Source organism: Siphateles boraxobius, unplaced genomic scaffold (assembly GCF_051911475.1).
Source record: "Siphateles boraxobius isolate OS27281-9 unplaced genomic scaffold, OSU_SipBor_1 136, whole genome shotgun sequence".
Taxonomy (NCBI): Eukaryota; Metazoa; Chordata; class Actinopteri; order Cypriniformes; family Leuciscidae; genus Siphateles; species Siphateles boraxobius.
Window position 1 is genome coordinate 141097 of NW_027508740.1, and position 19292 is coordinate 160388.

Consider the following 19292-nt stretch of genomic DNA (forward strand, 5'->3'; position numbering starts at 1 on the left):
AGAAGAGAGAGATGATATTTTGATTAAAAATTATGTGGTCAAAAAATAAAAAAGGAACATATGCATGGATCAATCTTTCACAATAAGATCAATAAAACAAGATGCCTTTAGAAAATAGATAGAGTGAATTCACATTTCTGCTCCTGACTTTATGGAAAGAATCCCGGTACTTAATCTCCATCACTTTTGTGAATCATGTCCTCCAGGAAAGAGTGTTTTCCACGCTGACTGTTCTTTCAAAGCCTTTATCAGCACATTCAGGATGGCATCAGTTACAACTGCTGGATTCTGGGGGTTTTCCTCCGAACAGATTGCCCGTGAGCTGACATGAAAGACATAATATAAGTATTCAGAGAAGCAATTCATGTGTTACTCAATACATGCCTTCTTTAGTTAATAACTGCTGATTGAAAAAGGAGTTACAACCAAGATTAATCAATTAATGAAGACAAAAGATTTAGAACACCACTTTATGAACTGAGATAACAAGCAAACATGTAATTTTAACCCAAAAAAAGTATATTACTAGCAATGTGAATATAGAGATAAAATGTTAAAAACAATTAAAGTAGTATTTTAAGTATTTATGCACTATTTGTGTGGAAGCACTGTAGTGTCATTATTAATTAAACAGCTCACTTTCACTGTGGCTGATCCTTGCTAACTATAGGTTTACTGTTGTACTTGTCATATTCACTCTGATCCTACCACTTTAAATCACTTATGATAAATAAATGAAACGATTATAATAGTCTGCATAGTCTAATGACAATAGGGCTGGGCGATATGACCAAAATCTCATATCACTGTATAATTTCATTTGTGTTTTTTGAGTGTAATGTAAACATTACAAAACGCCAGATGACATCAATAAAGTTAAATGTACGTCGCATTATTTAATAACATTCGCCGTTATGATGTCATTAGACATGATTATTGCAATTTATCATAATAGTTTGCTAGGCTTATTTGTGTCCTGATAACTTTGTGAGATATTGACAACTGTTCACATGATAATCTCATGATAAATTATTGGACTGGTCTAATTATCAACAATGGATGAATGAACAGCATCGTAAAAAATGACATACTACAAACAAAGCGCAACAACATACAATATAGAACGCAAACAAGTTTACAAAATAAGATATTTACTTACTAGTCCATCAACAAGATGCTGTTGCATCCAGTGCTGCTGTTTAGCTCGCGCCAACGAGTAAATGCCCGAGGGAGTGGGACTCTTGTCCGGTTCCTCACGCAGTCAGATTCTGATTTCCTTTTCCTAGTCTCTTCCGACCGCGTTTTCTTTGCTTTTTCCATCTTCGACTCGAGTATCACGTCTGAAATGCGCGCAAGTGTCTTCGTGCTTCATGTTGTTGTTGATGTGTGTGACGTCGTTGCCGTAAAGCATTTCGTGATTCTCGCGAGATTTGTCGCGGGCGCTCCTCTCACACTTGCATTGCTGGTTTTTCCAGCGGCGTCCCCCCCAAGCTTTACTACCAGGATGATTCGTCCTACTATGAGTTTGTTTACCACCGAAATGACTTTGAAGCTGTTATATTAAGGTAAAATTCTTGCATAGTGTGGCTTTAAGTGCTCACGGAAGAGATGAGTTTTCAGCTGTCTTTTGAATGTTGTCAAGGATTCTGCATTCCCTGAAATAATTACAGATTAACAAAACTAAAGGAAACATTTTGCTGAGCTTCGGTTCATGTGAGGGGGTCCAAAGTTCACAAAAAGGAAACTGAGACGGCATAAAACGGATCGTGCTTGTTTTCTGTATTTTACATAAGCTTTACAGTTTTGAATAATATCTTGTCTCTATCTGTATGACCATAAATTACGGAGTAACCGGTTCCTCAGAAGGACAAAAATTACTGTGATCGCGCCAACGCCTCGGGCGCACACGTTCTTGTTAACTTGACATCGCAGCATGTTCATTATCAAAATATAACAGTCAACCAAACATATATAAATTTAACCTGTCCATGTTCATCTACAGCGGTAGCCCCGCGTTCAGGACCGGCTCGGGGTTCTGCTGGTCCTGCTCGGGTCAGCCAGTTCTGCTCGGGTCAGCCGGTTCTGTCTCCGTCACTCGCCGTGTTATTCATCTTTCTGTCTGCATCCCCATGGCCCTAAGTCATCCAAATGATGAAAAAGTTTTGCAATGTTTTAATGTACACAATGTTTTTTGCGACACCACAATATAAACGATAGAGCATAATATGAAACGATAGACTTTTTAATAACGTCCATCTGATATATATCGTCATATCGCACAGCCCTAAACATGTAAACGTTTTAAGCACGTCACATCAGTCATTTTCAAGATTAAGAGCAGTTTGGATGTAAACAGAAGTTTGAGCTCACCTTTCCATCCATCCATGTAAAAAAGTGTGTGAAAGCGTCTGTCCATGCAGCTTCAGTGAATAAAATAACTCGTTCTGCCACTGTGGATTAAACCTTTTAGTCCTGCTCCTGGAGATCAGCGTTTACTTCCAAACCCTGATTAGGAGTGTTTTAGGAGTATTTCAGGAGCAGGACAGAGGAGCTCTGCATGAAACTCACGCATTGACTGTAATAATAACTCTTATGTTCTTGTTTTCAGAGCAAAGAAGCTGAGGAATGAGGGATCACATCCAGACAACGTAGCAAGTCGTCATACAATATGAATTGCTTGTGAGAAGTCTGTATGCAATTTAGTGACAGTAAAGGTAAACCTGAAATCTTCTTGCTGTTGTGTTTTTATCAAGCGTTCCACCGTACGGGGTGAGAAGCGTCTGCAACAAAACAAATCATAATAAAACAGGAGAATAAGGGTATTAAGTCCTTTAGAATATTTCTTTATCTGTCATTCTGTACATTATTACACTCTGATGCCTAATTTCACTTAGTAGTATCAGCCATTTACTTGTTATAAAACATAACTCAAATAATTATTGTATCGCTGCATCTCTATTTGAATGCAGGAACCTAGTTAAAGTTATTAACCAGATGGTTGAAGACTGTTTTTAATAGATTTCAAGTTCCCAAGTACACTAAAAGAGCTGTCATACATCACCCTTGTAATTATATTATTAGTCCAAAACTTTCCAATGTCCAAGGCATCCCTTCGTAATAACACACACTCAAACTGTGTTCATTCACTCCGTTACTAATGCCTAGGATTTTAAGCCATTATTAGGACGCATTAGAATGACCACAGTTCAATTAATTAACCAATAACATACAGCACTGAAGTGAACATGAAAATATAAAGAATGTTTTTCAGATTAAAAATACAATAACTCAAGGACGACTGAAAACCTGGCATGTCAATGATCATTAGGTTTCAGTCAAGGGACAATTTGATAACCAAACTTACATTTATAGTCATCATCACTTGTTTGCTGTAGGCTGTTAATATCTGTGTTAAGTATATTTACTTGCCTTTAACTTAATGATTTCACTTAATTACGTAAGACAGCCCAGGAGCAGCAGATAGGCTACATCCAGAAAAACTCATAGAACTCAAAAACACTTGCAATAGTATTTTATGAACTGTTCTTATCTGAAGAAGGATCCTCACAAATGGCAGGCTGAAAGTTAAACAACCAAACATGAAGGTGTCCCCTATCACGGGTTTACAACCCAGTAACTCATCCTATCACAAATAAATTAAGACATCATTGTATATTTTTAGATAAGGAACTTTAATGACAATATGTAATGGACTGTGAACTGACACTGTCCTCAGCTGCAGTAAATACTATAATGAATCTGCAGTTGGGTTATGACCCTTGTACAAACTCAAGAAAACGCACAGACCATGAAAAATATTGTGAAGACGTCTGATTCTCTGAGGTCACTTTCATGTGATATAATTTTGCAAACGGAATTTAAAAAAAAGTCAAATTTACCACACGTTTCTGAGCAAAACTTCTGTGTTGATTTGTCGTCGTCACGTGGAAGCAGACCCGATTACTCTTTCGACTAGTCTTCAAGCACGAACTTTTGTTATCCATGAGTGTGTTTTCCGATTAAATTAACATTTTCGTTGGCGCTAGTTCTTCTGTCACCGTTCTCGCAGAATCACCTCAGACCGAAGGGCGCGAATCCGGAGAGATGCGAGTCTCTGTGAGAGGCGCGCGCAGGTGGGCGTGTCTACGCAATCCATTTATCCATAATTCAGTTCACATTTTAAATATTTTTAAAAGTTTTATTTTATTTAACTTCTATTATTATTATTATTATTATTATTATTATTATTATTATTATTATTATTATTATTATTATTAATGCCAGGGTAGAATAACAAACAATACATGCTTGAATAATGTAAAGAAATAAAGAGAATTTAAAAAAACACCAGGTATTTTATTATTTTTATTTATTATTTTTATTTTTTTTAATTAAATGCTCGTAAAAGAAAACAACAACAACAAAAAACATCAACAACAATTATTGTCATTGTCATAACATAATACAACAGTCTTAATCTTCAGTCCAGATTAAGTTCCTTCAGTCTTTTTAATCTAGATTAATTGCCAAGTCCTTAAACGCAGCCACTGTTCTTGCTTTTACATTTTTTGATATTATTTTTTAATATATTTCAACAAGGAACATTACCGTGACGTCAAACAAATGTAACGATGCTTCCACATATTTAGGCATAAACAACTGTGGCTCTCACGATCTGTTAAACTTGTCTAAATTATGAAAGTTGTGTTACATTGATCATTTGTTGTTATTCAGGAATCTGCTCAGCCTATGAGAGAAGTTTAATGCCTTAATTGTAGTTAGTACATTGGACATTTTTGGACTGATATACATATTTTTATTTATTTTTTAATTTAACCCTAACCCTGCAATAAAGTGGATAAATCCTTCTACTACAACAAAAATTAAAAAGCGTCGCCACTGGGATCCATTAAATCAAACTCAGACAATATACTTCTTTCTAACAACTCCATGCGAAAGCCATTCACCCTGTGCAGAATTTATCTGTGAACAAATATTAATGAATGTATTAAGACATTAAGGCAAGATTTGCTGCTTTTTAAAGCGCTATGCAAATAAAAACGACCTGATTTGATCCTCAACAACTCGTCTCAACACCGGCGTGATTACTTGGACTTCTAAAAGATGGAAATGGATACATTTCTAAATGTTCCGATCCAATCTGCCTTGTAATGCTGCCCGAATCATAAATCATGCACTGTTCCTTCGTTGGGCAGAGGAGAACTGGCCCTCCGACTGAGTCTGGTTTCTCCCAAGGTTTTTTTCTCCATTCTGTCACCTGATGGAGTTTTGGTTCCTTGCCACTGTTGCCTTGGCTTTTGGCTTGCTTAGTTGGGGACATTTAATATTCAATAATATTATTGATCTGCCTTACTTAAGGTGGACGTTGACTCAATTTTCTTTTAGAAACAAACTCTGTTATATTATTTTCATGTTATCACTGTGAAGCTGCTTTGATACAATCTGTATTGTAAAAAGCGCTATATAAATAAAGGTGACTTGACTTGACTGATTTGAAAGCGCAGCTGCTGTTCCTGGAGTGTCCAGCAGGGGGAGCTATCTCTCGTGTGTCAGGCGGTTTGATCTATCATCAGGTGTTGTATTGAGTAATAAAGCATCGATTACACCTGGTTTGAGCGTTGAGCTAGGCTATATTTCATATATTTGAGTGAAGAACCCGTATGAGATTTTCACAGCAAATGGAGAGAGTGAAGAACATTTTAATAATCTAAATACCTTTTTTCCACGATAAAGAATCTTTTGTTACAGTGGCGGTTCTAGACCATTTCAACTGGGGGGGCCAAGCTGGGGCCAGTTGTGCTGTTAGAGGGACCAGTTACATATAGACCTTATTGTTGTCATATCATTTTCTGCACTGCAGGCATTAACAGGCAAAATACCATGTTTATAATCATTCAACAATGCATTTGCATTTCCATTATATTTTTACATTTGCATTACATATTCAGTATTAGTCAGAGTAACTGTAATTGACATGATGTCCTTCTTTCTCTTCATGTTGGTGAGAACTATAGAGCAAAAGCAATGGGGACCAAGAAGCGTATTAATACATTTACTGAAAATAACTGACTTGCTAGGCTAGGTAACTACTAACCGTTTACAGGGTTCCTGCACACTTTATAAAGTCAAATTTAAGGCTTTTTAAGACCTGAAGAAATCAAAATTCATACTGTACATTAGGGGTGTGCAATACTGACAAAATATATCTCAATATTTTCAATGTTTTTTTGATGATTAGATGATATTTTACTGATTGGGTTTTTGTGCTGGTGACATGGCTGGTTTAGGCCTGTTGTTGACAGCAGACTCACAAATATATTCATATTTTTTAATATTCTATGATGTGGTGAGTTAACAGCAGGACCGAAATTCATTTTTTAATTATTTTTTTATTAATTTAATTTGCCACCTTAAATTGATTTCCAGGGGCATTTTCTAAATTTATATAGTTATGAATCACCTTTTATGCCAAATACTAACATTCAAATTATACAGTAATTATACTTATTTATACAATAATACTTAATTATACAATAATTATACAGTACCACTGTTACCAGTCAAATTCATTCATTCAATCAAAATCCATGTTTGCAGTGCAGAGGTGCACAGAAGCGGCATTAATATATTTACACTCCATTTATAATTGTATAAATAAAGCTATGAGATTTTTTTTTAAATCAATATTTAAATATGAAATGATTTCTAATTTTAATGTTTTAATTAAAGGGTATTTTAAATATGAAACTAAACCCGCCAGTAGCCGGCGGCAAGTCACTGTCTTAATAAGTGAGTTGAGGGATTCATTCATTCAACCCATTCGTTCAAACGGCTGATTCATTCGGGAAAGAAGCAAGTGATTCGTTCAAAACGCGGATTTCAGTCAATAAATCATCGCTGTCTGTTGCATTGAGACTCTGCTACGGTTTCATTTTGAAATTCTAGTCGGCGAAATAAAGGGAAAACAAACAATATTGACAATATTGTGTCTAAAAAGTAACTCCCAATGTTCACTTATTGTTAATTTAACTGTTGTGTAACATCAATATCACAGTTGCAATTGTGCACGGGAAAACGGCACTCTTGCTGATCTGATATTCTAATATAAGAACATAATATGATATAAATATAAGACATAAACTAATTTGGGGACATAGTCTACCTATGAACCGCACACAGTGAAAGGAAGATAGACAAATGCGATGTCAGCTCACAGTGCCTCGTATACAGTTAAAACATTGATTACAATATCATAATAGACAATACACATCGCACACCCGATACGCACATAAAGAATGAACTTGCAACTGAACTGACATTTACCAGCTTTCTCCTTCTCTCCTCTCTCGCGTGCAGGAGACAGACGTTATTCTGCCGCGATTCCCGCGAATGTGATGCGAATTGTCACGTGAACAAGCAAATCCACAAAGATAGAATAACAAAAAAATAATACGCATACAACGATAAACAACGATAGCAAAAAACAGTTTTGTAAAAATTATTTCACACTCCACATTTAGGGGGGCAAGCTTGCTGTCACAGGGGGCACGCCGGGGCACGCCCCCCCCCTCTAGAACCGCCACTGTTTTGTTAAATGTTCTCCGTGGAACCACAGATGTAAAGAATCTTAATTTTTAAGAGTGTGAAGCTGAAGATGATTATACTCACAAAAACACACCATGAAACTCTGGATTCATCCTGTTCAGCATTACTGTGTGAAAGTGACTTTCATCAACTCGAACTGTAGACTCAACATAAGAACTTTAGATTCAAACATTAAAATGATGTGCTTTATTATCAGGGTGTCTGGAAGCAGATTCTGACTCATGCTTCAAGTGTTGAGATGTGTCCAGATCTGTGTGTGTGTGTGTGTGTGTGTGTGTGTGTGTGTGTGTGTGTGTGTGTGTGTGTGTGTGTGTGTGTGTGTGTGTGTGTGTGTGTGTGTGTGTGTGTGTGTGTGTGTGTGTGTGTGTGTGTGTGTGTGTGTCTGTCTGTCTGTGAAGTCTGGATCACAAATAAAATTATTCGGAAATCAGTCTGGAATATATGCACATTGAGGACACACACATTCAACTGCACCTTTCGACCCGCCATAAGGTCACAAGGTCATAAGGTTACGAAGTCATGAGGTCATAAGGTCACGAGGTCAAGAGGTCATAACGTCATGACTGAGAACATGATCCACAACCGTGGCCCTTCATCAGAAACATCTCTATAATCTCGTCCTCAGTTTTCCTCTGTACTCTTCTTCTCATTTACATTTACATTTATTCATTTAGCAGACGCTTTTATCCAAAGCGACTTACAAGTGAGAAAAGTCTCACATCTTTACTCCTCTTCTCCTTCCCGGCTGGAGACGTTGTTCTTCCATTGTCAGAATTAACTCAGTTTATATTCTTCCCAGATGAAGAGATGAGATGCACATCTGAGCTCTTTTAGAGAAATGGTTGATCTACTGATTTACATTCCCCTTCAGTAGTGAAATGTATAATTCATCAATTCAGGACACAAAGAGCAAGCAACATCCGTCATCTCTCCGTCTGTAGTCCGGCCGTGAGTGACACACTTCTAGACAAAATAACCTTGAATTGATTTTGAGAAATATTGATAGATTCTCATAGGTTTACATCAGATTTATATAGACAGGAATAATATTTATTGAATTTATACCCAAATGGGTTGATGTAATCATTATGAGCGCTGGATACTCTGATGTACTGTGTTTTCAATCCATACTGGCAGCCTGAGGGCGCCGTGCACACATGCAGTCCATATATGGAACACATGAAGAAGAGCCATAATCATGTGACATCCCAGGAAGTCCCTGGCATAAACAAAGCTTCCAGAGATCGCTGTAACATGCAGATAAAGACGTTTTGAAGACAATAAACATGATTGCAATGATATTTGATTTACCTGTGTTCTTCGAGCCATGTCAGGTATTTTCATAATAATAGATTATATGTATAATGTAATGCTAATCGACATAGACTTTATCATTGTGCAGAATACTATAAAATAATATATTTACAGTCTGATTTTTTATCTGAAGCCAAATCAGATCACAGAAGATTATTTAAAACATTCAACTTGCCCTATATAGTAAGTTTGGAGAACAAACATGGTTTTAATCTCATAAATTGTCGTGTATTGATGTTGTGCTAAGCTAACATGCTAGCTAGCCCTCAGATGCACCTGCCACCTAGCGGTTATTTTTATGAATTTTTCTAAATAGGAATGCTTACTGAAATGTTTCTTTTTTCAAGAAGGTCATTTGATACAGTTTCAAATGTGAACTGAGAACTTTGAAAAAAGATATTAGGGATTGAAACAGTGTGAATAGCCAGTCGTTAGTAATTATAATGAAGACAAAAGAAAAACATATTTAGAGCCGTAAGCAGGCCGGAGAGGCGTGAATGTGTGCAGGGGAGACTGAGACTGAATGGGGCTCGTTTGCACCACAAAACAACACAGACAATAGACTGAATAGATGCTTAGAAGATGACAATAAACATCAGTTTGCATTTTAGAGTCTAATCAAAATAAAGTCATATGACATGATCTTGAAAAAAATTGAACTAAATACAGAGTTTTAGACTTGTCATCTTCAGATTTTAGATATAACATGGTCAGACATGTGGCTTCAGCTGCAGTGCATTCATAGATTGATACAATGCCAACTTAAATTTTATTTTCATGAAGATGTTTCATAAAAATAAATGTCTAATAACTTTACAAAACTTTGAAGCTATTTATAACAATTTTTTTTCATTTTGACAATAATTAATTCTACATTTACAATCAACTGCCAGGTGTCAGCTTTCAAATGATAATCATACTTGTACTTTTAGTACAAAGGGTTCATGAACGGTATCCGTTTCAGTTTGGGTATGCCGTTTCTATGGATTTTTCAAACGTGGGGTTGCAGGCTAACAGGCTAATTGATGACTAGTCTATTCTTGGGCTCTGGTTAGACGTCTATAACATTTTCACTGACAGCCCAAATTCAGCCTTGTTTCAGCCTAGACGTCTGGGCTGTGTTTGATGCTATTAGACGTCTTTTAAGCGCAAAATTGTTTGCTGGGAGGAAGTTATTATGATGTGGAGGTTGGACAGTTAGTTTTGAGAATCACAGCTGTGATCTGAGAAATGCACCAACACGTTAGCAGAAGTTAGCAGCGTCTCAGACAGTCTCCGGCTCTCCGGCTAACTCTCGTGTTGGAGACGATGATGACGACGGGACTGACGGCGGCGTAGAGCGAGGAGAAGAAGATCCTGAGGTCGGAGATTAGCGAGGAGCCGAGCGTCTGAGGCACGCTGAGCGTATAAACCCACAGGCCATTGTCCACGCCGTAGAAGAGCAGGTACAGCGAAACTAGCGTGATCACGCCGAGAGCCGCACGACGCTCCGCTAATGAACTGCTACGAGCTGTGGCCCGCCGGCGCCGCAGGAATGCTAGGAGCAGAATGCTAGCACCCGTCATCAGCGCCATCGGCACCACGTCTCTCCCCACCTGCACCGCGCCGTTAGCATCCCGTGCTAGCCTTGACGGGAAGCTCAGGAAACAGAACTCCACGTTGATGGCATTCGGCGAGAGCTTGGAGTCGTTCCGCGCCGCGACGGCGAACAGCAGTGGAGCCGCGCTCATCGAGCCGTTGATTAGCCACAGCGCCAGAAACACCACACACAGCGAGCGGCCCAGCAGAGCACGAGCGCTAGCGCGGCGCGACCCCGGCGGAGACACGCTCAGGCACTGGTACGCGCTCAGCACGAAGGTCAGCCAGATGGACAGAGACCTGGAGGTGCGGTAGAGGAAGATCACGGCCTTGCAGCCGCTATCATCGAACACGTACACGGAGAAGGAAGCTAGCACCTCCAGCACGCTGCGCACCGACAGGTTAGCCAGGTTAGCAATCGCTAGGTGCAGCACGATGGCGTCGGCCGGCGAGAGACGCTCCTGATACGCCAGCGAGAGGAAGGCGAAGATCACAGCGATGTTCCCTGGGACTCCGGTCACCGCCAGAGAGAGGAAGAGCAGACCTCGCGTCAGAGCGCTCGCGTCCATCACACACACACACACACACTCTTCTGAACGCTGCAGAGATCTGTTCTGGTTTATAGTCGAGTCGGAGCCGTGGGACGCTGATGTTCGGGATGGTCCAGTGCCTTCAGTCTCAGATCAATTACACCAATGATGTGCAGCTGAGCGAGTCTGTCACTGACGAGGGGAACAACTCAACACTATTACAGCAGCTCCAGCGCACATTAAGCCATGAAAACCTTCTTTCGGAATGCTCCTTAAACCTTTCAGGGGTTTAAATGTTTCTTCTTGGTTATGTGAATGTTAAAGGTGCATTGTGTAATATTTACATTTTACATTTTTTTTTACATTTTACATTTATTCATTTTTTAGCTGACGCTTTTATCCAAAGCGACTTACAATTGCTATATATGTCAGAGGTCGCACGCCTCTGGAGCAACTAGGGGTTAAGTGTCTTGCTCAGGGACACACTGGTGTCTCACAGTGGATTGGAACCCGGGTCTCTCACACCAAAGGCATGTGTCTTATCCACTGCGCCATCACCACCCCAGATAGGAGGATCTGTTGACAGAAATGGAACATCATATACATAACTATGTTTTCAGTGGTGTATAAAGATCTTACATAATGAACCGTTATGTATTTATTATCTGAGAATGAGCCGTTTCTCTCTACACACACCGCGGGTCTCCTTACATCCACATGTTTCTACGGTGGCCCTGAACGGACAAATGAGTTTCCTCACTATGTTGTTCCTCGTATAAAGAAGCTGCTAAAGTCAGCTAATAAAAACTGACACAATGATGAACAAGTAACAATAATATTCGCAATAACATAATTTTACTGAATAATTAAGTAAACATAATTTCTTAATTTATCTTTGTAAAGAAACCAATGGCTACTCTCTGCTGTCTCAGATGAGGACATCCCTTCCTGTCGGCGTAACTTCTGTTAGGTGCAGTTCACAACCTCACCACTAGATGCAGCTAAAACTTACACACTGCACCTTTAAGGAATGTTCCATTGTATCATTCTTAAAACATTATGGAATGTTACTTTTGAATGTTCTGAAACGAATAACATTTAAAAAAAAAATGTTAGACGAACGTCCAGCTAAAACATTTCTAAAAAGTAACACTCCATGAACGATGTATCTCAATTGCAATTTATTCATAAAGCGCAATTAAAAACAATCACAGTTGACCAATGTGCTGTATAATGTTCTAAATCCAAAAACAATGAATACAACTAAAATAAAACAACAACAGACAACAAGGGACATCACAAGTTATAGGCTACAGTGAAGAAATGTGTTTTTCATTTAAACTTAACAATATGTAATGTTGGTGCATTTCTAATATGAATCGGTAAACTATTCCAAAGCTTAGGTTCAGCTCTGGAAAAAGCTCGGTCACCCCTAGATTTTAAATTTGACTTTGGAACAGTTCACAAACTGTGGTTGGCAGACCTAAGAGTTCTCAATGGATGGTGATACACAACAAGTCTGAAAGGTAAGAGGGTGCGAGGCCATGTAAACATTTAAAAACAAGCAGAAGCACTGTAAAGTCTATTCTACAGCGGACTGGGAGCCAATGTAAAGACATTAAAACAGGAGTAATATATTTGCGTTTGCCAACACCGGTTAAGAGTCTTGCAGCCGCATTTTGGAATCTAGCTAAGGAAAAATTGTTTATTCCCAAATACAAGGAGTTACAATAGTCAATTCTAGAAGAAATAGTTAAGTCAAGTCAAGTCAAGTCACCTTTATTTACATAGCGCTTTTTACAATACAGATTCTTTCAAAGTAGCTTTACAGAGATAACAGGAAAATAATGTTGTAATAGTACAAAATGTCCCCAACTAAGCAAGACAAAAGCCAATGGCGACAAAGGCGAAGAAAGGCGAAAAGGCGACAGTGGCAAGGAACCAAAACTCCATCAGTGACAGAATGGAGAAAAAAACCTGGGGAGAAACCCAGGCTCAGTCTCAGTTCTCCTCTGGCCAATGAACAGTGTATGATTATGATTCAGGCGGCATTATAGGTCAGAAGTCAGATTGGATCAGAACTTTCACAATATTTATCCAGTAAACTTTAGTTCACAAAGACCTGAAACTCACCGAGTGGTCTGGGGTGTTCACTGATATGCTCACACAAACATCGCTAAAAAAGATGCTTTCCAACAGGTGTTTTACCATTCGTTGTAAAACTGTGGACCTATTTTTCCAAAGTCTCACAACCGGACATTCTTCCAAAAACTACGATAAAACCTGTTGGAAAGCTTCTTTTGCAGCGATTGTTGCGTGAGCATATCAGTGAACACCCCAGACCACTCGGTGAGTTTCACGTCTTTGTAAACTAAAGTTTAATGCGTTTATATGAATGATTGTTCCAAGGCACCTATGAAACCATTGTATAGGTGAGTGGTTGCTAACACAAAAACCTAAAATTCTCGGGACAGCAGCATGTGTCCAAATTTTAATCTTAACCGTTCAATTTCATCAGAAACGATCTTAAAACAGGGCTTTACTTGTAAAACGCCGAACTTACCCTTTAAATCTAAAAGCACCAGTACAGCAGAGTCACCCGAGGCAGTAGCCTTTAAAACATCATTTAAAACTTCTACAAGTGCTGTCTCTGTAGAGACTGGAAAACATCAAAAACATTACTGTCATTCCACTCTGCAGCTGATAAATAATGTTTTTGTGTGAGAACAGTATTAAAGACCAAATAACTTTGAATGAACCTTGTATTAACCTTACAAGTAGAACGTTTGTTCATAACCTTAACGGGAAATGTAAAACTTGAAACTGCTAATCGAATCAAAGGCCTGTGTGAATGTTCCTTGATGTAACGTTCCTTGCTTTACCCATGTTATCCCACATTTCCATTATTTAGTTTATTTATTTGGCTGTTATTGCCTTGTTTATAATCCTTGCTTCATATATTATGCTAAAAACTTAATGCCCATCTCTTCTCTTGTCTTTATTTCTGGGAGCAGTTTTGGGACTTTGTATCGCAGCACTTCTTATCGTTTCAAAGCCACGGAAAAAATAATAGAATCAAAGATGCAAAAACAATTCAGTTCAGCTGAGGCATCCAGAAACGAGGACATCTGTTACGCTAGTAACCCTTAATGAACAGAGTGTGTGTGCAACGGGTTTAACGAACAGTGTATGTGTGCGACGGGTGTGATCAGTGGGATGATGTTAAACACGCGTGTAGCGTGTGTGTAGCGTGTGTCGGGCTGCGTTCAGGCGTAAACACGGCTATCCGGAGGGAATGATGGGAAGAAAACAGACCAGCCCAGACCTGTCGTCCCACAGCTCCTCATTAGCTAAATGTTGTCTAATTATCTCCTGAGGACTCTCAATTACAGAACAAACAACACACACGTCATTCCTCACACACACTGTCAGGCCGTTAAACATGGAAATAGATTGATCATTAACAAAATGAGAAACACAGACAAATGAAATACACAAAAATACACAAGATTGACGTGAAGAATCTTAGAATCTTCTGTAACACTTTATTTTACTGTGTCCTTGTTATAAATATATTATTATGTATTTACTATAGTAATAATAGTAAATTATGCATGATTACATGCAACTAACCCTCAACCAAACCCTAAACCTACACTAAACCTATAGTAAGTACATGTTGTTAATTAATATTACTCATTACTTAAATATATTATTACACTGTAACACGGACACCTTAAAATAAAGTGCAACCAAATCTTCATCTGTGAAACATTTCAGCAAAACAATTATATATTGTATTTAAGTACTGAGTAATATTAATTAACATCTACTTACTATAGGGTTAGGGTAGGGTTAGGGTTAGTTGCATGTAATCATGCATGATTTATTTATATTACTATAGTAAATACATGTAACATATGTAACAAGGACACTGTAAAATAAAGTGTTACCAAATATCTAATGCAATTACCGTTTATTTGTTCTTATTTTATCAACATTTGAACTTGACATTAGTTAGGCTCCTTATAAAAACGTGAACTTTCACTGGTAAGTAAATTGTTCGTGTCATAATAATCTTATTTATTCAAATACAAGGTTAAATGGGTCAGAAACAACGAAACAATTAGGTAAATGTGACATTAATTTAAAAGTGATTATATTTTAAGGTAAAAAACACCTCTGAGAAAAGGAGAAGCATTGATCTGGGCTGTGTCCTGATCCCTGGGGCCGGGTGCATAAACCTCGAAGACTAGTCTGACACCACATTTTTTCTATAAGACACTTTGTAGCTTTTTTAAATCAGTTTTATAAAAACATAGATTAGCATAATTTGATAACGAAAACTAAGACTGACTGCCCCTGACTGAGTGCTAGTGGGTCACACTAGAACTTACACACTAGGCACTGTCTTAACATAATGGCTGTGTTTATGCAACCGGCCCCTGGAGTCGTTAGGACGCGCCCCAGCTGGACACTTCTCCTCTCTTCTTCACTAGCTCTCTCTCGTCTCTGCCGTGGGTTTGAGTCGCTCCCGCGGGTGTAGACGAGGCTATATATTGGGCTTTATGTTGAGCCGCGACGCAGACGATCTCTAAGCGGCTCCATGGACCTGTGCGTGACCATCAAAGGCGTGTCGTTCCTGCTGCAGACGGGTCTAGGGATCCTAGCGAACGGGCTGGTGCTGCTAGCGTACGCACACATGCTTCTGAGCGAGTTTCGGCTAACACCTGCGGACGCTATCCTGTGCCACCTGGCGTTCGTGGACCTGCTTCTGCTGCTAACCCGCGGCGTCCCGCAGACCCTGAGCGTGTTCGGCGTGAGGAACCTGCTAACCGACGCCGGCTGCAAGGCGGTCATATACCTGTACCGCGTGTCGCGCGCACTGTCCGTGTGCCTCACCTGCATGCTGAGCGTGTTCCAGGCGGCTAGCGTCGCCCCTGCGGCCGGCCCGCTGCTCTCCCGCCTCAAGCCTCGACTCCCGCGGCTAATCTTCCCCGGCTTCGCTGCGCTCTGGCTCCTCAACATGGCCGTCTGCATCGCCGCACCCTTCTTTTCCGTAGCGCCGCGCAATGGCACCGTCCCGCCGTTCACCCTCAACCTGGGCTTCTGCCACGTGGACTTCCGTGATAACCTGTCCTACGTGGCGAACGGGGTGGCCGTGTCGGTGCGCGACTTCGCGTTCGTGGGCGTGATGCTAGGCTCCAGCGGGTTCCTCCTGGTGCTCCTGTACCGCCACGGCCGGAAGCTGAAGGGGATCCGGCGCTCGCAGGGCAAAGAGACACGCGCCGCTAAGACTGTGTTGATGCTAGTGGTTCTGTACGCGGTGTTCTTCGGCATCGATAACGTCATCTGGATCTACATGCTAACGGTGGCGCAGGTGCCGGCGGTAGTGGCCGACATGAGGGTGTTCTTCTCCTCATGCTACGCCTCGCTCAGCCCGTTCCTCATCATCTCCTCTAACAAGAAGGTCAAAGCGAGGATGGTGTGTGCAAGCGCGGACCCGGCGGACGACAGCAAGCAATCAGACGTCAAAAACTCTGAGTCCTAGTTAAGCTAATAGTGCTACTTACAAACTCTATGTTTGTAAAGAAAGACTATGCACCTGCGCACATATATATTCAAACGCACATAAACACGTAATATGCATTTCATGGATTCATGTTTTGTTTTTCAAAAATTTTCAAAACCTGCACCTTGGAACCTGTTTCAAAGCTTGCATTCTCGAGCCTCCAAACACTGTTGTCGTGTGGCTGGAACACATCAAAACTTTTCTGTTTTCAGTTAAAAAGGTGTTGTGTTTGCGGCCCCTAAGTTAATAACTAATGATCTTTGCAATGGAAGTGAATCAATCAAAACTAACTTTAACTGGACAATAACTTTATTCTAGATCTGCTGTAAAGCCAAAACAATGTCTGTTACTTCCATTTCCTATTATCACTGTAAAGCTGCTTTGAAACAGTCTATATTGTTAAAAGCTCTGTATAAATGAAGGAGACTTGATTTGATATATTGTCTCTGTGTTTGAATGTGAAAAATCTATGCACTTACTAAATGAACAGTTAGAAAGTGAATGGTGAGGACTCTTATTTTGATGGGTAGTTTAGTTAACCAAGCAGAGGACGGCAAGCTGAACTCTTGGTCTTAGTTAAGCTAATAGTGCTGACTTACAAACTCTATGATAGTACAGCGCACAGACTCTTGATTATTGTGGTGAAATTGCTGTTTTATTTTTGCACCGGTGACGTGTGGTGAAGTTTTGGGTCCCACTGAAGTGATGGGTGCCAGCCTAGGAGGACCCCATTAGTATGCCAGTAGTATGCCTGATCTAAATCTGTTCTCGCAATAACTACATGGTTCTTTTAATAACAAAATATTGCGCTGATTATTACGATAAAAATAAGGACATAATTATAATTTCATTACTAATTATTGTGAATACGTTAAGGCAGTATAAGCTCAGGTAAAGCTCAGCAAGCACGCTCATCGGATAGCTGCATGCTATGCTACTATGTAAGCTAACTAAAAAACACTAAGAACGAGAAATGTTTAAATTCACAATCTATAGCTTCGGTTATATACTCAGTGGCGCATCTGGGGGCCCGTTTCAATAACTAACATAGGGCCATACCCACATAAAACATAAACATAGAGCAGAAAAGGCAAGAATTCCTGTTGGTTCGCATCAATTGTATATTATTTTAATATGTGCACTTTCAGCTTCATGAACAGGCAGCTCAACATATAAATAATCCAACCTTATTTGATTAAAAATATTACAATTATACAGCGTTTTACGTTGGAATAAGCCTCGCCCTTAAATTACTATTATTTGAAGTTAACATTATACAATACGTAGACCTACACGACAAAACTAGTTGAGGATAAATTCTTTACAATTGGGGAATCCGTTACGGACGTGAGCGCTCTGATAGCGGCACTAAAAGACTGCTTTTGCTTTAAAACTTTCACAGAGACCTCAAACAGAAAGCACAAAGCCTTTCTTTAAAAGGAATATCATTTTGTACTAATTGTATCTTAATTTTAATCAATGTTTAATCAACCAATTGCCTGGATTTAATAAATAAGAAGTAAATATAGCAGATAGGCTATATAATCGCGACACGGAGGTGCCGGCGCGTGAACTGGAGCTTGTCTCATAAATTAACCAAAACTCAGCATATAAGGTAGCCTACTTGCCTCACAGACCTGAGAAATATATCTAAAATGTCTACTTCTAAAAAGAACTTTTCAAAACGAAAGAAAACAGACTGCTCTCTGTTTAATCCGTATGAAATGTGCATTTCTCTCTGGCGCGTTCCCTACACACGATCAGCATCGTCAACTTCATCTTTGCAGGCGACAGTGACACAGAAAACACTTGTTTATAAAAAATTAAAATGTCTCCTTGCTATATTCGACATATTCATAAACATTACTTTCGCCGGTTCTTTGTGACAACTTTTAGGTGCTTGATTGCTAATCCACAACATTTAACGATTATTAGGTTAAATGTTCAGAATACGATTCCATATAAGGTTATATTTCAGCACTTCGCAAATGGACAGGGACTCTTAAGTAGTAGCGTTCTCGCGCGTTCACGTTACGTGCATTTTTGGGAAGCTCGTGAAATTCCGGTGAGCGTTCGTAACCTTGCACGTAGAGAGTGAGATACATCATTATCGGGAAACCCAGCCCAGAAACGTTTGTTTCACAACTTCGTAGCTCGTGGTCAATCGATCTTGGATGGTTTACTTTAGACTTTATGGCTAAAAACGGAGACAATGAATGGGATTTTGCTGGTCTGAAACTGGTGAAACATAGGTAAGGCCGCCAGTGTAGTATATGAAACATATAAGTTAAAAGACATTAATGACTCGTTATAACGTAGTTCATACGTGATTTTGTCTGATTTGTAACCAGGCACTGAAGCGATTACCCATAAAACGTGCTTTGAACCAATCGGATTGCTTGGGTCCTAAACTGGGACCCAACACTTCACCACATCGGCAGTTATTACGGTTAACGCCGGAGAGTTCCTAAGCGTGAAGTAAAGAAGTGAGTGAGCAGCCCTTCTGTTCTGCGTTCTGAGTAAAAGTTCAGAATCTAAGCCTCCCTTGTCTGTCATTCTTCAGACGTTACTAAATATTGTCTGTGTTTGAATGTGAAAACTCTTTGCACTTAATAAACGAACTGTTGGAAAGTGAACTGTGAGGACTCTTATTTTGACGGGTTGATTGTTCA

The 19292-nt window shown here is 39.5% G+C and overlaps 3 protein-coding genes across 3 annotated transcripts in view; 2 read left to right on the forward strand and 1 right to left on the reverse strand.

Annotated features, from left to right (window-relative positions):
- LOC143738004 (uncharacterized) overlaps positions 1–2730 on the forward strand; it is a 53832-nt gene extending 51102 nt beyond the window's left edge. The window contains exon 85 of the mRNA XM_077229843.1: positions 2609–2730. Coding sequence (XP_077085958.1) covers positions 2609–2629 — 21 coding nt within the window. The 3' untranslated portion in view covers positions 2630–2730. The remainder of the gene's footprint in view (positions 1–2608) is intronic.
- Positions 2731–10193: 7463 nt separating this feature from the next.
- Positions 10194–14080, reverse strand: ora2 (olfactory receptor class A related 2). The gene has a single exon (XM_077229845.1). It carries the CDS (start codon positions 11085–11087, stop codon positions 10194–10196), a length of 894 nt encoding a protein of 297 aa, XP_077085960.1. The 5' UTR covers positions 11088–14080.
- Positions 14081–15654: 1574 nt separating this feature from the next.
- On the forward strand, positions 15655–16599 carry ora1 (olfactory receptor class A related 1). Its single transcript, XM_077229846.1, has one exon. The coding sequence runs from the start codon at positions 15655–15657 to the stop codon at positions 16597–16599; it is 945 nt and encodes a 314-aa protein (XP_077085961.1).
- The last annotated feature ends 2693 nt before the right edge of the window (positions 16600–19292 follow it).